Here is a 25,004-nt window from a genome sequence, read left to right as displayed (position 1 = left end):
CTGTACGTGGAGAGTGGTTCCCCCACTGGAGGAAAGAACACACCAACATGCTAGAACATCGGACAGTTTACCTCGCTCTGAAACACTTTCTGCCTGTTCTCAAACACAAACATGTCTTGATGCGATCAGAGGTAGGTCTGTACGGTCCCTACAGGTGGCCCAACATCTCCTGACATGGGCCCTACCACAACTGGCAAACCTACGAGACATCCATCTGCCAGGCAAGGTGAACGAGGTGGCGTATTTCTTGTTGGGACAGAAACCGCCCCGGGGGAATGGAGATTTCACCCACAAGTAGGGAAGATGATTTGGCAGCAGTTCAGAACAGCAGATATGTACCTGTTCGCCTCAGAGCAAACATCCCACTGCTCACTCTGGTTCTCTCTGGCAGAGACAAACAGCCCCCTGGGCATGGATGCCTTAGCGCACACATGGCCAGAGGGCCTGCTGTATGCTTTCCCTCCGACTACCCTTGATCTTAGAAACTCTGCACAGGCCCTGGTTTCCAACCCCCCTCAGTCTTCTGGAGGGAGAGCCATGGCAGCTGCCACCTAGAGAAGACTTGCTCTCAAAGTTGGACCAGAGGATATGGCATCCCAGCCCGGACCAATTACATCTATGGTTGTAGCCTCTGAAAAGCCCAACCCTCTACTGATCGGCTGCGATCCCACTGTCATTGAGACTTTACAGAACGCCAGAGCACTATCAACCAGGATGATGCATGCCGGTCCCTGGAACCTGTTTACCAAATGGAGCTTTACCAGGGCGGAGGACCCGGTGTCTTGCTCCGTACCTGTCATACTGAGCTTCCTTCAGTCACTATTGGACACAGGTCGCTCTAATTTGACCTTGAAGGTGAATGTCTCAGTCATACCAGCAAACAATTTACGCATCGATGGTAAAGCGACGGGTCCACAGCCTCATCGGCAAATTCTTACAAAGTGTTTTTCCTGGGCTTCAGTGGGAAATCAAAAGGCCTTGTATTGTCCAAGCAGAGGCTTTCACATTGGATTGTTGATGTCCCCTGCACATTCTCAAGATTTTACAAGGTCAACGTCGCATCCTGCCAAACAATGGGGTCTACCATTCTCCCATTGGCATAGGCTCATTAATCAGAGGTTAGTGCTTCTATTCCTCGAGACCTTGTTGGTATGAGTCATCCATACTTTCAACTGTACTGATAGTCTGTAAGGTATGAAATAGATTGGAAAGTTACGAATGTAACTATGTTTCAACGAATACCTGGAAGACCATCAGTACTTTCCTGTTGCGCTGAGTCTTATTGATGTATGGTTTTACATGAAATGCAGAGGCACATCCTCCCAAACTGTCACATCACCGGCATGATTTTGTTGTTATTATTACTCAACCTTGTGCACTCTGGCCAACAGCCTGCAGATGCAGTGTGGGTATAGCCTACATGATGAGATTATTATTGGCAAAAGAGCAAGATAATTTTTATTTGTCAAATGGCAGCCAAGCATTGATCATCATATTACCAGAATAAGAGTTTAAGACCATCAATGTTTATTGGAAAGGAGCATCAAGCTCACCACACTGTGAAGTTCATTATAATTTATTACTGAGTCGTAGTGGGAGGACCACACAGCATATCATCACCTGACCACAAGTTTACTTCGATATGATGGTTAGGCTATATATGTGCATCGGGGCGGTTCCACTGCTATTTCTTGCATAATTTATTTTACTGACACAAAAAGATCCCTCCATGTTGAACTAAATAATGATCTATCGGCATTTATAAAATTGTACCAACACTTCCAGTTTCTATCACAGCTGTCATGATTTTTTTATATATGGTACTCGGATGGAAATATGGTTAGTCTCTCAAACTGCCTTTCTATGCCGTATTCTTTTGACTCTCAAACTCATCAGAGTGCTGCCAGCCAATGGTCATATTTTTAAGAATCATATTATATATACTTTTACCAGTTGAATATAGATACAAATCTAATTATTTTTGGAAATAAAATAAACTTAAATATTTTATTAAAATATGCAAATGAGGAAATATGTCATTAAATATGTGCATATTTGCGTATTGCGCAAATCCATTTTCCTGGACACTGTATTGAAGCCAGTCAAAATATTTTGGTTTCGGACTTATCCAGAGCAGATTGTGGATAAATACTTTTTTTCATCCTTCTATTTGTAAAATAGTTAAAGACATGCTTGTAAAATGCATTTTTGGCAAATTCTTCCAAATAAAATGTTATCTAGAATAAAGAATTGACAACATATCAACAATTCCATCTGGGCAAGTCTGGAGAATATATCTAAGGATAACCATACACCATTTGGTGAATGCAGATGCTTCTGAAGCTGAGAAAATGTTTCAGGAAAGGGCAGTTAGACAAGTACACTGAATTTAAGCTACCAAACGCTAGACCCAATCAACATCTCTTAAAAATAAGTTACTAAATATATTCCAGTTTGTAACATTCTCTATGAAATGGGCTTTTAAATTATGTGTAATTTAATGTAGTGAGCTTTGAAATGATTGAAAATTGATGACGGTAGTATGAATTTAATTTAAATTTTTATGTTTACTTTTTGAAATTGATGGACCAAAATACCAAAAAAATCTCAAAATTGGTAGGTAGGTAGATGCCTTAAATATAATTAGTTTCAGAAATATGGACACATCAGTCTTGTATAATTTGTTTAACTGCCAGTCAGACAACAAACCATTGTGTCAACAAAAAAACCAGTCAGATTTAAGAGACTTTCTTTATTTTCACCCTTCAAGAGGCATACATCTTCCAAAAAATATTCATGACAAAATAACTTTCCTTTCAGATATATTAGCATTTTGCCTCTACAGCGTTTATATACAATATCTGCATTGAAATTCATAGTGGTATGAATATAAAGAGATTTTTCATTACATTTCATCAAAAATTAAGACTATACCAGCATAGTCAATAGCAAAAATCACCTTCCATATAGTTCCAGGATAAAAACAAAAATTATTTTAAAAATAATACTGACATTATAACACATTTCAAAGAACTGGATGGTACACACAGTAAACAACCCTATCCATTTAGCCTATAGGCTGTAGTGTAGAGGCATTGCTGCTTAATTCAAGTTTGTTTATGTGTAAGAAATATAAAAATGGACCAAAGTCATGCATTACACACAGCTGAATACAAAAAAAACGAAACATTTTGCGATGTAAATAATATGCTTATATTCCTATAATGAGTCAGGTACATTGAACAAATTAATCAAGCTGATCTGAGCACACAAAGAAAACGTATAATGCTTAAAGACTCCTGACATCTATCTAGAACACAGGATGAGAAACTGTTAAGTGCTTGGATTCATCTACAGTTAACGTTGAACAGCAACGCTTAAAAACGATGTCGTGCGGTAAATAAGAGAGGACAAGTCCAGCAAATCCTCATAAAGCGAGTACAGGCTACATCATAAAACGTTATCAAAACAAAAGGATTGATTTGATAACAGAATACGCATCTCACACATTTGTAACATACAGCATTCTCCAACAAAATACGCTTCCCAATTGCTGAAAAGCATCAACATCTTCTGTCAAAGAAGTAACACGTGAACATCATCAAAGAATCCACAGATGTTTGTAGCACAGTGACAACAATTCTTGAGAGCATCTCCCTATGCTTTCAGAGGCAACATTTCTAGGCATCTCCCATATACTATAGTGCATGTTGACAAAAGTGGTTTTACCAGTAAAATGAGCGGAGTAATTTAGTGTGAGGTGGTATTGGGATTATCAGTAGAGATAATAGCTGTTTTGGGGCAATTTGGAAGAAGGCAATAGTGGTTCTCATTTGTGAAGAACATTTATGAGTTGAGGATCTGAGAGGATTAGTGAAGTCAGCTTCTGAATATGAGGGGGCTAGATTCACTGTGCAAATCTGTAATGATGTAAAGAAAGTGACTGTTGCACTCTTCAAGTATGACTTCCCAGACATCTCATCCCTCCGTGGGCTACCTGAAAGAATGTCTGAAATGTACACTCCTCCGCTTCAGCTTCTCTGGGTTGTGTGAGGCCATGTGAGAAAACTCTCGGAAGATATCCAGGTAAGTAGTGTCTCCTGAAAAAAAGGATAGCAATGTAACAGACCATTATCATCAAGAATTGCATTAAATCGCTCTGGTAAATAACAGTAGGCCTACCGTACAATAATGTGGAATTTGTGTATAAAAAAACGACATCGATTGTTCAAAACCTGAAATGATTTTCAAAAATGACAGAGCCTCTAATCTCGATAAATCAACAGAGGAACAAAACCACAGTCTAGGCACCAAGACGCTCGGCTTCACTCGATTTCTAAATTCTCAAGCTTCAGTTTTCTGGTGACCATGGTTACAGCCAGTCGAACTCCTTTCGACCTCGTGAGAAATTCTCAGCTTGACTAATTAAAAATAACATTCCAGTCTCTTCCTGTGTGTGTGTCTATGATCAATGGCTCATACGAGAGAAGACATCCTCCCGAGTTATGACATCGGCCTGTATTGAAATCTGACATGATAGATGTTTTCGCGATCTAAAAGTCATATTCCTATTAACTTCCAGTGTAATGAGAGCGGCTTTGTCATGACGCTACGTCATATCAGCCAGATTTCTGCCTACTTGAACGCCAATAACTCAGATACACATGAAAACATGAAATGACCCCGGGAATCAATAGAACATCACTCAGAGATGCACCAAAACAATTAAACATTCAAAATGGGTGAACCTTTTCTTTAAGCAGCACACCACCTACAGGTGAGAAATTGAAAACAAAGCGCTGAAACGGTTTTGTAAATCACTAATGTTATAGGGGCAAACTGGATTCATCATAGAACTCATTTGAATCCATACTTGAGTTAAATGTCAGAGGACAACGTTTCTAATCTCTGAAAATGTGTTGACTAATAGGTACAGTGCCAGTTCAGGTTAATGCGGGTTAGTTGTAGTGACAGAGGGAAAAAGTGTTATAACGGTGATATATAAAAGAACAGAATAAATGAAGCAAGAAGCAGTGGGAGAAGTCAGGCTTTGAATCACATCTTTAATTTATTTTCAGTATTTTCTCATTTTAGAAGATATTAGGAAAAGGGAATGAACATAAAACGGTAGCAGTAGTGTAACTTGCACAAAGATATCCAGAGACACGTGTTCTCTAACAATATACAAAGAAAATGTACAGATTTAAGTCAGAAACACAAAAATGAAAATACAGAAGATAGAAGCAAGCAGTTTTAAGTGTTAATAGTTTTTAGCATATTTACAGCAGAACAGTCACCTAGTCAACCAATAGTTAAATCAATCCACTGACTCATACACTGTACAACATGTAAACCTTTAGTGGCTTGATGCAAATCATCGGCATTGTTTAGCCATAACATTGTTTCCCAGATATTTCATAAGAGTCACTACTCTTGGTCTCGTCTTCTTTTCTACTCATTATTTTCTCCTCAAATGACTTGAACTTTGTGTGGTCTTTGGCTTGAAGTAAACTCAAGCAACACAAACGCAATGCCAAACATAAGTTGTTACTAGCCTTAAGTGAGTACAACTAATTACATTTCCTGTTTAAGATGATTTCCCAAATGGTAGTAAGCAACTGCACAGTATCAAATTAAACCTGGGCACTGTGGTCACCCTCTCGCTATGTACACACGGCATGTATAGTGTGTACACGGGCAGTGCTTACAGAGGAGGGGGTATTCTGTTGGTATTCAGAGGAGCTAGAGGGAAAGCTGGCATATTTGCATGGACCAATCTTTCTCTCCCGTTCTCATAGGCCTGGGAAACTATGCCTGTATATTATGGGGTATTCTATCCAATATATCTGTTTTTAGTTTCAGTTTGATTATAGACCACAGATCTAACTGATCTGTAATGTCTTTTTATGTCATGATTTGGCAGCACATCACGCAGTTATTTTCTTTTAACAATATATAAAATATTACCATACACAGATTAATGAAGTAAACGAAACCAACATGGCTTTGAAAGACCTGGGCACCGGCAACCCATGCACTATTCAACCAAGAAACCCAGAACTAATCTAATACTGTATAGCCATGATACATCAGAATACCATAATAAGTCAATATTTTCGACAAACATATACAAATACTGTACCCAATACATGTGAGTTTTCATATTATATATTTAAAAAAAACTTCCATCTCATCGCAGTTTAAGGTAAATCTCGGTCATTTTCTATTATAAGATTGTTAGTTGTGGTTGTCTTTTCCAAGAAGAGAGGTGAAGAAATGACAGTGAAGGTTAACTGGCCTTGTGCGTGTGAGTGCTCAGGAAAATAAAATCTAACAAAATATATCCAGTTAAAAAAATACCATCTGCATCGTATTGATAAAATGAATACAAAAAAATACAGAGTATCTGTATTTAAATTATCATTGCACTATTGCTCTGGGCAGTTCATCATAAATTAAGGGAGAAAACCTACACTACTAAATGAAAATACCGAAAAGTAACTAAATGAAATTCAAATCATTGTTGGTAGGAAAAGTGCATAATGTTGCTTTTTTTAAATAATCCATATTATCTACACTCAATCACAGTTGTTCCTTAGCTTCATTGTTATCCTGGCTAATCACCATAATGAAATTCACAAGTACACGCCTCTTTTTTCCACACAGTGTGCGTGTACTGAAGAACCACCTCATGCCACAACACAACACAGCTGGAGCAGAACCGACAAGCTAGAACGACAACAACTTTACAGGCCTTGAAATGAAGGTCTGTTTTTATACCCTTGACAAGACTACCCGTGTGCTGCTTTGGTATTGTTACATGAGCAGGCAGAGTAGCGTGATGAAAGTATCGTGCAGCATATTGGTCTGATCTGGTCTTTGGTTCGGAGCACACTAACCTACCTTGAAAACCGCACGCAAACACCTGTCCCCTCTCCAAATGAATAAAGAGCAGCTGAATTAATCCACTTGACATGGTTATTAGTTAGGTTACATTATGATTTAAATTCACTTAGAAAGTCGATTATAAAGTTGGTCCCTAACCATTTGTTGACAAATGACCTAACTCTGAACTAAATGTTGCCAGTCCAAGTCAACAGTACAGTTTTGACATCATGATAAGAGTTAATGATACTGACATCCTATGCCGTTGATAAGGAATAGTAGTTGGCATATTCTGGTCTGGCCTCGTTTGAACAATGTTAGTCTGCAGCACTGGGTGAAAGGTTTTTTAAGAGAAGAACCATAAAGCTGGGAGGGACAGCAGCGTGTAGGGAATCTGGTAGAGAAATGTGTGTTTTGGACTACGTTCCTTCCTGCACAAGATTCCCGACAGGCCTGTCCCGCCACAGTCCTGGTATGCTATTGGCTTCCCCTCCAACCATGACCAGAAAGGGAAAGACTGAACTGGACCAGGAAGTGTGACTGACTTCTAGCACTCAGCTATGTTGAGACAGATAAACTCTTGTATGCATTTCTTATACTGCTGTTCAGTGGGGCTGCTGGTGGGGTATTGACCTGGCTGGCCGAACGGTCCCTCCGACTCCCGCATCTCCTCGTTCATCCTGGCCAGACGCAACCTTGGGGGAAAAAAGGGAGGAGGGAGAGAGAAGGAAAGAGGGAGGGATGGAACACAACATGTCAGATGGAACCACTCATACTAGCCAGAAGTGAGGAGCTACAGTCGTCTAGCAAGCTAACCCCCGGTCATAACATGTATTTCAAAGGATCGTGTGAGGCTGAGTAAGTTGATGGACAAGGGTGTTGTGTCCCACTGAAACTCACAAGGTGACGATGTCTGCGTTGGCTGCCTGCACAGCGATACTCAGAGGGTCCTGGCCATCCTCGTCCCCGTCGTTCTGCGTGGCTCCTCTCTTCAGGAACAAACACACCTGCCTGTAGAGGGCAGCATGGAGACGGATCAGAACATGTACTGAACGCTCCCACATTTAAATCAGCATAAAAAGAACCGGACCCAGCAGCTTCGTCCCTTATGCCATCTAGCCCGAGGAACAATATGAATGTAAAAAAAAAAAAAAAGAACCGAACAATAATCTGCCTTGCAAGCTACATCATTGTCCATGAAAACGATTCTTTAAAAATGTTCACTAGTGACTCAAAAAGAACATTGATAATAGTAAGGAAAGAAACAGGGAACGTGTTATGCCTTGGCACTACTCACCCTGTGTGTCCCAGATATGTGGCGTGGTGCAGTGGCCCCCTCCCCTTTGCGTCTCTTTGGTTGACGTCAGCTGCATTCTGGAGCAGGAACTCACAGGCTATCAAAGAGCCCTGGAATGGAACACACACACGTTGTGAGGCTCTCTCCATATGGCCAAATAAAGCGCAGATAAAATGTGACAGAATATTGTGGTTAGTAAAAAAGCACAAGCTGACGCACACCCAAAAATGTATTAAACTGTATTAAAATAATTACAGAAAGTCGCACACTCTAAATATGCTCCCAATACGTTGTGCATATTTAGAATATTGTGATCATGCATAGACATCCTGTATGGGATAGATGCACACATTCATGTATGTTGCAGTGCTGTCAGTTGAGGCCACTGAAGAAGAATATTTCAGCAAGATGCCTCCAGCGCTATTCATCGTGAACGACAAGGACTGCCTTTGCCAATGTACTAAGAACAAGCCTGCCTGTTATTACAATGGCTCACCCCAATCACAGCCTGTATGAGTGGGCTCTTGCCATCATCCTCGTCGTTGACGGAGTTGACCTCAGCCCCGTGGGCCAGCGCCTCGGCCATGACGGGCAGGTTGCGTGCCTGGGAGGCCTTGTAGAGCAGCGCCCCAGGGTGGAGCTCACGCCTATCCTCTGGGTCCGACTGGGTCTCAGGCTCCGGCTCCATCTCAGCCTCTCCGCTAGAGTCCTCTGACACCTCACGCTCTGCAGAGAGACAGAAGCAGCAGAGTTACAAAACCAGAACAACAACCGCGACAACTAGGATTCAATACAACTTTATTTATCCCCTCAAGGGCAATTAAGGATGATTGAGATCAATTGTCAGGGTTTCTGAAAATGGCATTTCAAAACGATGGCTGAACATATATGTTGCACATGTTTTTCCCATTCCATCAGTTACCCGTATGCGTTTCTCTTACCCTCCTCTGTGACACTGTCCACCACTGAGCCGAACACTAGGATGTCTGTGCTGCCGTCTGTACTGCCCCCCAGGCCACTGTCACTGCTCAGACCTGCAGGGCCAATTGGAGCCAAGCCATGGTCACGTTAGTGTTGCTTCTAGTTATTTCACTTTACACACCACATAAAGGATTCAAGCATCTCTGTGGTTTAGGGTGTAGTGTTTGTATATTAGACAGGTAGGTAACTTACTACGAGGCCCAGATCCCGTGTCGAAGTAAGAGAAGAGGTTGTCCAGCTCATCTGGACAAAACAGTGACTCTCGCCGGAACTTCCTCTCTAGAGCTGAAGCCGCTGTTAAGCACAAGGAGTGAATGTGTAAATGTTAAATGTCTTATGTACTGGGTTGTCATTGTCAACTGATGGTTTAGCACGATGGGGAATAACGAACACAAAGATAAACAAGGTATCATTTGTCTAGTGGCAGGAGAGCAATTATATTACCCGAGGAGAGGGTGGCAGGGGAGGCACTACCAAGCTCCTGGCGATATTTTCGTCGAGTCTTGGGCACTGTGGTGGCACTGTTGTGTCTCCGGCACTTCTTCACACTCCACCGGCGCGCTGACTTTCGCCCGCCGTTCACCAGCACCTCGGTGGCCCCCAACTTCTTCAGGAACTTCTTCTCCACGTACTTAGATTTGATCCACGCCTCCTTCTCTTGCCTGCAGAAGATAGCATGGAATATTAATTGATCACAATGACCCTAGCATCTAACCATCAAATATACACAGTTGCTCAGAGGACATTCCCAGTCTCCACCAATTATCTGGGGGAAATAATTGATCTAAATATTCAAGGGGGGGGGGGGGTAAAAATAAATTTTAAAAATCAGGTAGAGGCATTTGAATAGGGTGTGGCAGTTCTAACCTGGAACTTGAGGGCCCTGGTTTCTTCAGGCCCTGCTCCTCACATGCTCCCTCATAGATGTGGTTGATGACACTGTTTCCCAGCTCGCACATTAACTTGAGTAACTCAGGTTCCCATGAGTCCAACGTTAGAGAGCGCACCTTGGAGCAGTGAACCCCCAAACTCCTGCAACAGAGACCGAGACACAACTAGTCTTAACGTGATGGCATTTGAATCCTGTATGTCTTCAAGTTCCGTGGCTAGAATTATTATTGTGTAAGAAGCATTTGAAGTTAGTGTTGCTACCAACATATTTTTTTCCTTGCTTTGCTTATAACAACATTAAGAAGGCAGACGTAATAGCCTCCCCTAATAAGCAACACAGGAAGCTCCATGACAGTTGAAAAGCTGCAGTAGGGGGTTCAAATCACACGGGCGTTATCCCCTTGGAAACAGAGTAGCTGCCCTCAATGTCATGCAAATCTCCGCTCCACGAACAAAACCTTTTGGTATCCAGGCAACTGCTGCGCTGCATGCCAAAAATAAAAACTGTGTGAGATAGTGTCTCTGTATCCCTCCGCCACGCTAATGGGAAACCTCATGTGATCTCACCTCAGCACTGTGAGAAGACAGGCTCTGAGAGAAACAGATCATGAATATTCAGCAGATGGTCCAGAGGAGGTGGTGATTACATAAGCGTTGATAATTGCTGCATCTCTGCAGTAAACCGTAAATGGAGGAAAACTTTCCCCATCTAGCCTCATGCTTGACAAATAACCTAGTGGGATACAGCTATGATGAATGCAGTTCTAGAGTCAACAGAGCCACAGTATTAAGGACAGACAGGTATTAGACAGGAATCTCCGGCTTGCTTTGGCCCGGTTAGTCAACAATTGCGTACTTTCACCATTAAAGGGATGCCATTATATTCAGAGTGTCTCAGTGCTGTGGTGCTTATCGTCTAACTCCCATCCTGTCTACTCACTCAATGAGCTCTCCCAATCAAACATAGCGTGATCCCATAAGTAGAGTTAAGCAGCCTAGGGGGGGGCAGAACGTGCCCTATACTAGCAGATGACAAGGTAAGGCTAAGGCACCCTTTTGGTCATTGGGACTCTTTCATATTCTCAGAGCCAAGAGACCAGCACATGGTCCCTTAAAATGACCCCTCGCCCTACGCTACAATCTGCTGCTACTACATTACATCCATTGATCTACAACCAAAAGGAGCTTAGGTCTAGAGTATACCATACAACAGTATGCGTGGCCAGTGTAGTATGCCTTTATGTAGTCGCTCTCGGCAGGCCAAGCTAGCTATACTAAACTTATACTAGCTAAAATAGAGCTATACTTTTTGAGCTAATATATTTAGAATATAACTCATAAGACTATAGCTTTTATTATGCTCTATATAAACTGAGGTGACTCAGATGTCTCCAGTCCATCCAGACACAGTGCCTGTGGATGCCAGAGCAGGATGCCCTGGCCTCTATACAAACTGACATTACCTGTGGATGCCGGAGCACTCGATGCAAAGCAGGATGCCCAGGTTGATGGAGGCCCAGCGTGGGTCAGCCTGACCACAGTCACAGCAATACTCGTTGCCCGGGAGACACTGGATGCGGTGCAGAATACTCTCCCCCCTCATGCTACGCTCCCGAGGCTCACTGGCCGAGTCGATACTGCTGACAGACGGCGAGGCGGTCCTGTCCAGGCGCTAGTGGTGAGACGAGACACGCGCACATGGCAAAAAGAGCATAACAGAGGCATGCAATCATTCTCTTGAGGCATGAGACTCTTGATTTTAGATAGCTCACAAATGGCTATCACTTCATGCAAGCATATAAGCTTATAAATGACGTGTCGTGGTGAGAAAGTGAAGAGAACATCATTGTTTGTTTGACAGTTATGTTTACGATAGATGGACCAACTGACCTCGACATAATGGTAGTCTGGGCTCTCCCTGTATGCCGAGGCAATGCTGGCCTGCACTGCTTGGATCCAGGCTAGCCGAAGCTTGTCCGACTCCGCTTGGAGCATACAACTCCTGCAGAATGGAAAGACAGCCCCATATTACAACACACAGTCTCTCAACAGTACAAAACGATAGCCCCTTGGCCCTCTTAGAAGGAGGCGAATGATTTAGAAGAAATCTTATTGGACATTTTCTTAAAATGTCACCTCAAGGGATTTTAAATAAATTGAATGCATGTGTAAGACAAATCCCTTGGAACAAAGGTGAATTGAGTTTACAGCTCATTCCTTAATAGAAGGGCACGAAGAAGAACATACTTGGTGGGGGAGACAACCTCGAAGCAGAACCTCCTCTCGATATCCTCACAGGGCTTGACAGAGCAAAGCCTGAGGTCCTCCACCACCACCGTCAGGGAATCCTATTGGTCAGTAACAGTGAAAAAGGCCCGGTCAGTCAAATCAGTTCAATTATTCATCACACCAACATTATGTCCAATGTGTCCTGGAGTAAAGTAAGACATGTCGTTTGGATTCCCAAGTTGAGCACCTTTCCCCTTTTGAGCCAATGTGCATATGAGTACACTGACGCTCACATTCTATATCCCACTATGGATTCATGCGAGGGTCGATGTAAGGCCGTAGGATGGGGTTAACACACGCAGCCATCCATCGCAGTCTTTGGACAGGACTCTTGAGGAGTATCCTGTAACAGTCCTCTGCCCTAATGCAGTCAGTGTTAAATGAGGGAGGGTTGCGTTTCGCCAATGTAGATCACTGTGACTTTCAGAGCAGCTCTATACCCCATTAAAGTTGCACTCAACCCCCCCCAGGGACCTATAAAGCTGGTGGTTATGTGGACTAGCCTTCAGCTTCTTCTGATAGACCAGCTGACTGTTCTGGATGGAAAACCACCGCCTGAAAAACAAGAAATGAATAACAGATGTATGTTAAATGGATATGTTTCTACAGACAGTATATATTATAGATCTCCTCTATGTCCTGCGATGGGGGTCTCTCTCTAACCAAGGTAACTCAATGCTAGCAAGTATGGCCATTGGTTTCCTAGTGAATAGACTGGATTTCTTTAGTTCCCTATGGTATGTCTTGATATCCTACACAATATCCACAAGACATACCATTGCCAAGGTAGAGACCAAATCAACAGGATTACTGTCATACTGCATATATAGATTTGAAGCCAGAGTGTGGCTGGTTTAGTGATGGCTACTCGTCAGTCATCTGGTTACCGGTTCCAGGTCTTGAAAGCATTGCTGGCCCTCTTGAACAGGTACCCCTCCATCACCACGCCATTGGGAGCGTCCACGTTGAACAACTCCACCTTTGAGTCGTCATACGAGAAGTCCTGTCAGAGTTGAGAGAGACAAAAAGGGGACCCCAAGTTAACCCTGTGGCCACTCAACATAGGAACAAATGAGGGTATTTCACTGATCAGTGAGGGAACGCATTTGAGAGGGACAGTGACTGAAGTAGTGGTTCTCAAACTCCTCCTCGGGGACCCTAGCCGTTCCATGTATTTGATCGATTCCAGAGCTGGTACGTCTGATTGAATTCGTCAACTATTCAACAATCCCTTTATAAAAGGGGAATCCGGTGAGATAGTTCAGGGCCACAACAAGATTGTGAAAAGTTTAGGGGGTCCAAAGGAGAGGTTTGAGAACCACTAAAATGGAGTCTCTTCTGCGCTTTGTTGAACTATGACATCACATAAGATCAGGATGTGATATAAGCCCTCCATGAAAGATGCATAAAGTTGTGCAGTCATGTTAACACAATTCACGTGTGTGCGCATGTGATGGGAAAAGTGTGCCGTGCATCCTCACAGAGCGATTCACTGTGCCCTTTAGGAACTCCCATCTGAGATGTTCACTATGACGCAAATGGTTGTGTAAGCATCTTCTGGCTGAAGAGAATTACTACCCCCCCACCCCCCTACCCTTTTCACAGATTCTTCATTTACACCAACTACACACTGAAAGGCAGCTACTTGAGGTTCAGTGTCCTAGTGCAGTCCGTCGGCTCAAGTCTCAGCGAAGTCAGACAGTCATTTGGTTTCATTTAGAAAGTAGTAGCTAGGATGTGCATCCTTCTGGAAATAAAGGCATGTCTCACAACACATTACATTACATTTAAGTCATTTAGCAGACGCTCTTACAAAACTGTTACCGTGCCTTCAACAGAAAGAAACATTTTAGTGCCAGTGTTTAGTCTGGCCCATTAACCACATTACATTATAGTGGTAAAGCTTCCTCTGCCAAGACACAATTGTCTCATTAATGAATAGTCTTGATGAAAGAGTTCTCAGAGACAATTTTTTTATACCTTTATTTAACTAGGCAAGTCAGTTAAGAACAAAATTCTTATTTTCAATGACGGCCTAGGAACAGTGGGTTAACTGTCTGTTCAGGGGCAGAACAACAGATTTGTACCTTGTCAGGTCGGGGATTTGAACTTGCAACCTTTCGGTTACTAGTCCAATGCTCTAACCACTAGGCTACCCTACCACCCCAATGTTAAGAAAGAATCAAGTATTAAGAAAGAATAAGAAAGAAAGAATAGGTATTAGATTAGAATCATTTGATGTCCTGAATCTTTGCCTGTGACACTCACCCATGGACAGGTGAATAGGTACAGAACATTGATCTAGCTTCAGTTTGGGTTCTTTTTCATGACAAATACACAAACAACCGATTGAACACAATCTTCCCATCGTGGTCAAGTTCCATCTGAATAAATGAGTTCTAATGAAAAGCAATAAAAACGGTGAAGGTTTGACGACTCTGTCCAATCTGTCATTTCTTTCTTTTAGGACGATTCAGAATAGCTCCATAGCTGACCTAGATAAACGAACGCCAGTGACGGTGCACACAGTCAGATCCCATCCGACACTGATCAGTTGAGTTTCATAACGGGGTATTAGCAGCACTGAGCAGGGCAGCACGCCATTAACTACTAGTCACTCCATGTTTGAATGATACAACTACTACTTTTTTTAAAAACCACTCATTTTGACGTGCACAAATATGCGTTCTGCAATTTGTTGTTACAGTCTGATCTTACAATGTGTTGCTGTTGACCATAAACTAGGCTATTTCTAAATATGCTGTTCAATACTCCATGACACAAATTAAAAAGTCATATTTTTATGACACAAAAAAATATCCGTATTCAAATTATGGGTCTCCTCTCTTCTCAAAAGGTCAACTCTCCATAAAGCAACATAATGCAAATGCAATCAAAACAATACAATGTAGAAGTGAAATAAAAATGATTAATAGACTTCAAAATAAAGCTCAACCCACCAGAGTGTGGTCCAACCGTCCAAATATCTTCATTTTCAAACGTTTTAAATTATCCAGCATTGGACATGTAAATAGGCAAACCAAAATATAACAGAAAATGTAGGAACTCTAATCAAATGCTCAGTGAATAGGCATCGCTGTCGAGCTGCAAACGAAACGTCCGTTAAGTCCTCTGATCGCTGAACAATTCTGGGACTGTTAGTACCGCATCGTGAATAACTACCCTACACAGACATGTGCGCGCTGCACAATAGCACCTGCCTGCTGCCGTCACTGTGTGGGTCTTTGGATTAGATCTTATTATCATACAGCTGCCAGTTTATTCGCGGAACGTTGAACTTCCAAATCAGAGTTGCCTTCAGTCGCTCTAGACCCAAAGACGTGCAGTTTGTTCAAATGACACCAGAATACAGGCTGCGCTGGTTGGACACTTTTACGACTCCTCAACACTCGGACACCGTGAGTGTTCTGCAGCGCGCAATAAATGGAGCCCGGCTCGCGTCCCTATGATTCCATCTGGCAACCAGCCCAGTTAATCAAGCAATCACCACTGAGAAGCTGAGACTTTGCCCGAACAAAGAGTAAACTAACTAAATTGCAAGCCACTACAGAAAACATGTCAGTAGCGGCACATATACCATATAGTGTAGTCTACACAAACATGCACTTATCAATTAGTCCAGTACCCTTCAAGAACGTTTGTCCTTACCATAAACATAATGCCCTTAGAGTAACCCAACACATGTTATGAAAACGGGAAGCAAATATTTCCTGTATGCAAGCTAACCGAACAATAAAGGCCATTCATTATTCATGATCTGGCATCATGCAGAGGGGAAATGACTGGCAGTTCAATAATTCAACAAGAATAGAAGCAGAGCATCTTGTTAGCAATGTAGTCAGGTGGGCCACCGTGTTAAAAAAAAAACAAGAGACAACAAATGGTTCACAATAAAGGCTACTTTAACTTCCTTTTTATTTATTTATTTACTGGTCGAGCTTTGTTGTGTCCCCGTAAACTTAACCGTAGGTTATATGAGCTGATCCTTGTCCGGATGCCGGCAGCAGCGGAGCTGTGCCAGATGAGGGGGATTGGGAGCTGTGGAATGTGAAAGGGCGTGGAAGGGGCAACAGCAGCCGGTGAGATAGTCAGACATAGAGTTGTGTAATCATGGCTCTGGTCAGACATATTACACCAATTAGTAGGTGCAGATAACTCAAAAGGAATCTAACTATTTACTGGTGCAATATCATCTATGCTTTATTTGATAAGTCAATTATTGAAAGGAGACTAGAATGGATGATGCATGGATGTTGAATGGATGTCGGATGCAGGTGAAAACCGTTAATTCCAGCAGCCATGTTCCACAGAGGGCAGAGGTCAGAGGCTACTGAGTACAGAGCTGTGGAGGGCTTATGACAATGTTTTGCTCTCCATTCGAAGAAGTTATAGGGCAAACTAATGACATATTTATGTAACTTTGAGAAGGAACCCCTCAACACTCTCCAATATCAAAGCCCCGGGTCTCCATCGGTCAGAGCAATGCAACGTGGGTGTCCGACTCTCCACAGGCTTTCCTCTGGACCGACAACAAGGCCCACTATTGATGTACTCTGCCATTACCCCTCCCTTGGATATTGGATAGAGAGAGACTCTGCCTGACTGAAATGTGAGTGTGTAAGCTATTAAGATCTCATTCTCATCATGAGCATCTCAGGATCCCTTGGTTAAGTATGTGCTAAGTTCCCTTGGAAAACCCCTCTCTGATATTGTTCCAAATACGACTTCAGGGGAGAGAATTTCAGGACTATCAGGGAGTGTCAGTTAGCGGCTGAAGGGGTAATAAAATGTGCCCTTTAGCCTCCTGAGTGTGTTCTTGCCCTGAGCCATTTGAGACAGTTTACACAGAAATAAGTTGCCACTTTTTTACAACGGTTACTTATTCATGTCCATGTACTCATTCACCTCAGCAGTACATATGCCATTTAACGGTCCAGTCGCAACAGCAATCACAGCGGTGTGTGGCCTACATCATGCAGCTGATAAACAATACACACAGATACTACAAGACGGAGGTTTTGATCAGGATCAGCCGAGGCGCATGTCAAATGAGGCAAGAACACGCTAAAGTCGACTACACAAAACTGGACTGGGGAGGAACGTTCTGATATCTCATCCACCTGGTAAAGGGAAAGGGGGGATACCTAGTCAGTTGTACAACTGAAGGCATTCAAACTGAAATGTGTCTTCTGCATTTTACCCAATCCCTCTGAGACACATATGCCCCCTCACTCTTTGCCACATGGGCCCTGGCCAAGACAGGACAGTTGGTGGCACTGATTAGCCATTCTGTCTGCAGTGACATACTACACCACTATTGTCTGCAGCCAGCAAGGATCCTCTTGTCCCCTCATACCCGAGGTGTCATCTACCACTGACTAACCTGGCACCTTGCCTTACCAGCCCTAGCCTCAGCCCCACCCACACAACACAACAGCCTGTCTGACCTAATCCGGAGCCCCACCTGGTTTATTTAGCTCTCCCTTCGCTGTTGCCATGAGAAACAGTTACCATGTAACCGAGCCCATCTTGAGTGCGTGGACACTGTACAACACTGGTGAAAAAGAACTCCCACATTCTCATTCCCCTAACCACGACCTTCACAGACAAATTAGCCGATTAAGTCTTTGAAATCGCAATCCTGCAATATACTGCTAATGCTGGTAAAAGCCTCAATTATAAACGAGATTGTGTATAGAAACCTCAGGACTCCTGAAATCTTGAATATTAAAGTACTGAAAAGTTTTTTTTAATGATCAAAATGTATATATATATTTTTTTAATCAGCCTAATTCATTAACAAGCTGTGTGCTAGAGGAACAGTAGCCCAGAATGTTGTGATGGTACCGTATTAGTGTTGAGCTGGAGAGATCAAACGTGGCCGAGGACAGAATTCCTCTATTAAACCCACAGTTAGAAATGAATAAGACCTCTCAGGGGGTTGACATTTACAGGCTTTCTCTGCTCTGTTTACCAGAGAGCTCCGGTCACACTTGGTGGCAGCACTTTATTCTCATCGCTCTGCTGGTAATGTCAGGGATGCCCCATTGTCTCATGTACCTTTACACAAGGGTTATTGCTCATGTCCAGATGTGATGAGAAGGACCATCAAATCCCTGTGATATTTAACCAGCTCAGAGCGGAGTATGACTTCAGGGAGGGGAGGGGAAGGGAACACAAAATGGTGCCCGTTGTAATAAGGCCACTACTGATTTGTCAAATGCCGTAGCTGAGCTAGAAGGTGATGCTTGAAGTGGTATGATAACAAACACATTTCCCAATTGTATGAAATTAAGAACAAATATCCATCAAAAAGTCCATCAATAAGATTCAACCTTTCTTTGCCTCAGAATCTACAAAACATCCAGAAAATCATTCGGCCGAACACTTCTGAACAGAAGAGAAGTCTCATGGGAACAGAGCCATCCACTTCAGAACTAAACGGCTGTATATGCTATACTATCCTATGCTATGCCGATAGCAGTCAGCGCTGAGGATCTGATTGCGTCATATAAATGATTCACAGAGTACAGTTGTGTGCCTCTGCAGCTCCGCACACTAGTGCTTACGATAACTTCAAAGGGGTTGGCTAATGTTCTCCAGAGGCACTTCTGAGCTGTGCTGTACGTCTGCATCAGTCTCTCACAAGAAGCAGACAACAAGCATGTGAAGTATAAAATGTACTCACCTGCATGAGAGTCTGGTAGAGCAGATCGCAGCATGGTTAGAGAGAGAGAGAGAGAGAGAGAGAGAGAGAGAGAGGGCAGCATTATAACACGCAAGAGGACATAGCAGAGACCAATTGTGGGGTGATAATACAATAATCTCAACTGCTTCATTGTACCTCAGATTATAATTCTATTTATTGGCCTTCCAGCATCTCATAATCTAACTCTAGAAGACAGTGTCCCTGATATTTGAGCTCCTCTTTAAAATGACCAGCCCTATAAAAACATAGCCTACATTTTATTTGTGACCAGATGCTGACATTATGCTCACTGGCTAACATGCTCACAGACTACCACTTTCCAATGGAGTGTGTTAGTTTGACGCTTGCATGAAGAAAAAAATAACTGATTTTCAGACATAAACAGATTTTTTAAAACTGCTAGGCCCTTATCCAATCTGCCACCTCCTGTTTCTCTGTCTGTGTCCAGACTACAGGCAGAGGCCTGGTGATAAATAGGGTGTCCAGGGCTGCCTGTCTAGCTGCCTGCATGACTGTCTGCATGGCTGTCTGCCTGGCTGCCTGTAGGCAGATGGACAGATGGCCACTGATCCTTCCTGAGGTAAGTAAGTATTGTTCCTGGGGCTCAGTACCCTGAGACTGGAGACTGCAGTGTCTCATTCATATGGAGATCGCGAGGACCTCAGGAAGTCCCACTCAACAAGCCAGGGATTATTCATTCACAACCAGAACAGGACTAGCCTGGTCCCAGATCTGTTTGTGCCTGCCTTGCCAACTCACGGTAATCGTCGTAGACGTTGGAGGACAGCACCAATTTCTTTTCTTTCTAATTTCAACTCGCCCCAAATGTATCTGTGTGTTTTCTGCCAGTTTCACAGCAAACTGACAGCCCACAGATGGATACATTTGTATCAGTAAATATAGCATGGCACAGTGGACCTGTATCTGAGACCCAAATGATCCATTAAAGCACTAAAATAACATCAGAGGCATTACGTCTACACCCTAACTGTCTGTTTAGAAAGAAAGTGGGTTCTCTCCGTTCTGTACTCCTCTCTCCGTTCTTACACAGGCAGCCCCGTTTCGGATATTATTCTCCACTAATGGGTGTTTTGACCAATCACATCAATTCTTTTCACATCCAATCTTTTTCGGAGCTGAACGGATTGGTCAAAAGACCAATTTGTGGGGAAAAAAATATTCGAATTGGGCCGCCTGTGTAAACGTGTACGGAACAGAGAGAACCCACATTTCAAATGTCAGCAAAAATAAATACAAATAAACATACAGTTCGGGCCACAAATCTCAATGATTAGCTAGCCTAGCATACACCGAATTTGCTGAACATTCTTATTTACAGTGGACAACACTGGGATTAGCCTCTTAAAAACACTTAATTCCACTTGGTTTAACGGTTAAACCAACGACTGGCCTTTCTGAGGCAGACTAATCAAACGCTGACCAGTCTCCTCCCTAATCCCCCAGTCATAACAGTAGCCAGGTGGTGAATTTAGGATTGGAGGGAGCTCTGATGTGTTTCCTAAACCACAGCCAAACTCCCAGCCTAGTCCCAACACAGACATGGCCAACTCACAGAAGACTATCCTAGCCCTCGTTATCCTACTCTTCCATGGTTAACAAGCACAGGAGGCTGCTGAGTGGAGAACGGCGCATAACGGAAGGGCATCAAACACCTGCAAACCATGTGCTTGATGTATTTGATCAAATCAAATCACATTTTATTGGTCAAATACACGCGGTTCGCAGATGTTTTTGCGGGTCTGGCGAATTGCTTGTGTTTCTAGCTCCGACAGTTTAGTAATATCTAGAAAGTAATATCTGACCATTTCACAACAATACACACAAATATACACAAATCTAAGTAAAGGAATGGAATTAAGAATATATAAATATATGGACGAGCAACGTCATAGCGGCATAGACTAAGATACAGTAGAATAGAATACAGCATATACATTCTGTGTTCATTTACACGAGCCCGTTCTCCCCAATTTAAGGTGCCACCAACCTCCTGTGCTATCAAGCCATACATGCTCCGACAGTTTAGTAATATCTAGAAAGTAATATCAACGATAGATGGCAACGATAGAGAAGTCATGGCTATGGCACATACGATATGGGACCAGGCTAGCAAACTCAAGATTCCCCAGACCCCTGGGTAACTTCCAGAGGAGAGGCAGAAAGAGTGAAATGGCTGCTTGCTTTACCCTCTGCTGTACGGTGGCGTGCTTGTGTTCCATATCCCTCTTCTCCATGGCCGAGTCAATCACCAACTGATCCAACTAGAAACAAGATTCACAAAACACACATGGCGTTGATCACATAGCTGAGACTTGTGGGTAGAGAAGAGGCCAAGCAAAAGGAATGTCCACGGAAGCGCCTCGTTTCAAACAGAGGCAACGTGAAGGAATAGCCGTCAGACAGAGTGGAGCTCAGAGACGGAACTGCCACACTTTGAACTGGCAGCGTCCAAATGGGGGGCGTGCGCGAGGTCAATGTTTTGTCACGAAGCGTCTGATCGAGTCTGTCTCACTCTTCTGCATGCTGGACGTGTGAGAGGATACCATGCCGCGGAAGTCTTTGACTAAAACACTGTTATGGTTCTACTACTACAGTATATCTGCTACATCTACGACCCAGCACAGTCAGGGATTTTCAACCCCTGGTTTCACACAGTCAAATCAGAAGGCTAATGCACTGTTATGTTAACAGACGGCACAACAGCGGACAGGGCATCGGTGATGCAACTCTGCCTGGGTCGATATTTTCCATCGGAGCCAATCCAATACCAATCAGGAACCGGGGTTTAGGGCCCGGCGGAACAGCAGAGCTGTAGGCTGGCCGTGGCTCTGGATGAGGGTGGTGAGGGTGATAGCGATGCTCACCTCAGCAGCCAGCTTCTTCATGTAGGGGTCAATCTCATCCAGCAGGTTGTAGCCCTGCTGAAAGAGGGAGTACTGGGCATGCATGAAGGACAGCATCTGCAGGGGAAACAGAGACAGAAAGAGGAATACAAGCAATCTATTATTGGTATGTTTTTTTACCAACAGCAAAACACTTTACAGAGCTGTACTCCATGTTGTTGGGACTGATCGTTAAGGGCACTTACAGCATCTAGGATCTCAAACTTCTTCTTGGCTTGAAGGACGTTAATCTGTAGGACGGGAGAGAAGTGGGTGACAGTGAGTAGTAATATGGTATGTTACAACTCCGCCAGAATCAGCCCGATCTGATACTGCCGTGCATATCGAAACATCTCCCTCTTGTGGACAATAGTTACACTTCACTGATGTCAGAACAGTGACCGACCATTTACGACACTAGAGAGCTGTGCTGCATGTGTCCTGCAGTCCTGCCTGTCTCTCAGCTTTTATGTATGTTACGAACAAAATAACATTACATCAACATGATACTGCAATGACCTTTATATGAACCAATTATGGTTATCATGTTGGCATTTAAGAAGAAAAAAACATTCATTCAGCTCATTGGCTATCTTAAATGAATGATGCAAACCTAAATTAGATCTTGCGCTACATTTGAGGGGTCACTAGAATACATCTCCAGACACAACCGTGACCTTCTCTGCCTTCAGCCAATTAAAACCACACAGGGTCACAAACACACAAACTGCTAAATTAGAGCAGAGAGGACGTTAGTGCCGGGAGACATACTGCAGACAGAGGGAGCCACAGAGATCACACCACATCAATTCTTGTTTCCTAAAGATAGACATAGTAGCTGTCTAGAGACTGAGTGGAGAGGAGACAACATGTGTGCATGCAGAGCTAAAACCATGCTGAACCACAATATGTGACTACAATTTCCTAATGCCACAGCTACTGTACCACCATCTTTAAGGGCCTGCCAGTGAAATCACTAATCCAATTGGTATTTTATTCCATTCTAGACCTACAGAATTCAAAAGGCATCTCATCTGTCTAAATTCCTCTCGTCATATATCCCTGGTTACGGTTCTCTGTCGCTGACCTGAAGTACGTAGTCGAGGGCCAGGTGTCGGAAGCACTTCCTGGTGATGCTGAGTGTACCGGTGGCCTCCTCCACCTCGTGAGGTTTGCTCCTGGGGGCCTGGGCGTTCTTCACCTGGGCTATCTCCAAGTCCTCACGCACACGGTCAAAGTGCTTCTTGGTCTCCTTGAATTTACGGACATCCCTGAGAATGAGAAATTGGGGACACTGAGATTGGGTCCTAGGAACAACAGATACTGCATGTGATTTCTATAGTTGTACCTGAGCAGATAACAGGAGTAAATGTGTCTGCTTACTTCCCAGTCGAAACAGTTCAGAAGAGTTTGTGCATATATTGTCGCAACATTTTGGGATGCTTTTGTTTGTTTTGGACTTCGGGAAGGGTTTCCGGGCACACAAAATGTCTCTCTCGAGTCTACGCCCCCTTCGTCCATGATTGGTCAACTGTAGGGGTTCTTCAATAAAGTCTTTGTTGTCATTCAATGAGACAGGTCTCGTTTTCATGCACATTTCTTCTTTGAGATGTACTGCACCAAACCTCTTAAGATGTAAAATTGCGTGACTAAGATCTTCTTGGCACAAACTTCTAAATTAATGGCAGATTTCTTGAGTTAGCTTAGATTAATTATGACTATTTTAAGGAAGTGGATACTGGCTACGGTATCCCAAAAGTGACAAAAAGTACCATTGCTGCTTTTGTCTACTTTTTCAAGCAAAGGTATTTTTAGGGAGTATGCGAACACACTCGTTGGCTAGCCGCCAGCCGAACTGAAGCATGCTGATGCCTTCTACATGGTTGAAAATGACAATACTGTATAATATTATGATTGAAAGATTGACTGGTATGTTGAATACATGGTTGAAAATGGCTGTTTGTGGTTGGAGGATTCAATAAGATGAATTCAGTTTGTTTGACACATGTTCCTTATTCTCCCACCCAGATCACCCCAGTTCACCTTCCTATTGGTAGTGGGTAATAAATCCCTGAACCGTGGTTTCAGTCTGCTGTCAGACTAGGGGTTTTCCCAGGAGGTTGTAGTTAAGACAACAACAAGTGCAGGGTCATGACCCCTGACCTTTCCCAGGTAAAAGGCCCTGAGCCTCAGGATAGTTTGTCTGCTTCCCGTTCTCTGACGCGGAGCACTAACATCAAAAATCAGTCAAGTTTCATTCCCCTCAGGTAGGTCCCAGTCTACACAACGAGAGGTGGCGGGGGGGAGTCTCAAGCTACCTAGCTATACAGGGGAGACAGTATGAGACAATGGAAGGAAGTAGTCTTGAACTTACTCTTTCACAAAGGTGTGTAACTGCTGCTTCACAGATCTCTGGGCTTGATCGAACAGAATCTGAAACACAAAATGAGTTTCCATTAACATGTCTTAATCAGGAGTGTGGGGCGAGATGTTCTGAGCTGGTACGTAACTTATTTTGTGCCCACAAACGTAGATACGGAGAGGTTTCTGGCTGTTGATGGTCCTTTAGTAAAAATACGATCTCAACCAACAGGGGGCAATAAAGGACTGCCTTTAGAACACTTGAACTCTCATTTGATTCAAAGCAAAATTGTAAATACAATAACACAAAATTGAGATCACCCTTTCCATGCATTCAAATACGGTGAGATGAATAACATTGATGTGCACACAAACACACTCAGACATCAACACACAACACACACACACACACACACACACACACACACACACACACACACACACACACACACACACACACACACACACACACACACACACAGACACACACACACTCACACACACACACACACACACACTACACCACAGCTCATCCCCTTTCCTCTCTTCTTCTGAGGACATTCACATTGATTGCTTCTGCCACGCTGCGGCTGCAGTAAAATAGGTCACTGGGGCAGAGAGGGAGGGAGGAAGAGAGGGAGGGAGGAAGAGAGGGAGGGGGGGGGGA

At 43.3% G+C, this 25,004-nt stretch overlaps 1 protein-coding gene across 3 annotated transcripts in view; it reads right to left on the bottom strand.

Moving 5' to 3' along the window:
• Positions 1-2,737: 2,737 nt before the first annotated feature.
• The window catches only part of acap3a (ArfGAP with coiled-coil, ankyrin repeat and PH domains 3a), a 118,664-nt gene continuing 96,397 nt past the window's right edge, over positions 2,738-25,004 (bottom strand). For 2 of the 3 annotated variants that reach the window (XM_029622445.2, XM_065005482.1), the window contains 20 exons: positions 24,351-24,409; positions 23,064-23,247; positions 22,183-22,227; positions 21,959-22,054; positions 21,281-21,355; positions 19,053-19,064; positions 13,231-13,346; positions 12,847-12,898; positions 12,302-12,402; positions 11,945-12,056; positions 11,518-11,726; positions 10,031-10,195; positions 9,608-9,825; positions 9,356-9,457; positions 9,124-9,225; positions 8,679-8,908; positions 8,183-8,292; positions 7,786-7,896; positions 7,519-7,580; positions 2,738-4,100 (listed from right to left, as the gene is read on the bottom strand). In XM_029622445.2, the coding sequence (XP_029478305.1) occupies positions 3,994-4,100; positions 7,519-7,580; positions 7,786-7,896; positions 8,183-8,292; positions 8,679-8,908; positions 9,124-9,225; positions 9,356-9,457; positions 9,608-9,825; positions 10,031-10,195; positions 11,518-11,726; positions 11,945-12,056; positions 12,302-12,402; positions 12,847-12,898; positions 13,231-13,346; positions 19,053-19,064; positions 21,281-21,355; positions 21,959-22,054; positions 22,183-22,227; positions 23,064-23,247; positions 24,351-24,409 (2,268 nt within the window). In that variant the 3' untranslated portion in view covers positions 2,738-3,993. The remainder of the gene's footprint in view (positions 4,101-7,518; positions 7,581-7,785; positions 7,897-8,182; positions 8,293-8,678; positions 8,909-9,123; positions 9,226-9,355; positions 9,458-9,607; positions 9,826-10,030; positions 10,196-11,517; positions 11,727-11,944; positions 12,057-12,301; positions 12,403-12,846; positions 12,899-13,230; positions 13,347-19,052; positions 19,065-21,280; positions 21,356-21,958; positions 22,055-22,182; positions 22,228-23,063; positions 23,248-24,350; positions 24,410-25,004) is intronic. The other variant, XM_029622446.2, reaches the window with a different exon arrangement.

The sequence above is a fragment of the Oncorhynchus nerka genome, linkage group LG20, assembly GCF_034236695.1.
Source record: "Oncorhynchus nerka isolate Pitt River linkage group LG20, Oner_Uvic_2.0, whole genome shotgun sequence".
NCBI lineage: Eukaryota > Metazoa > Chordata > Actinopteri > Salmoniformes > Salmonidae > Oncorhynchus > Oncorhynchus nerka.
This window is presented reverse-complemented; position numbering and strand designations above follow the sequence as displayed.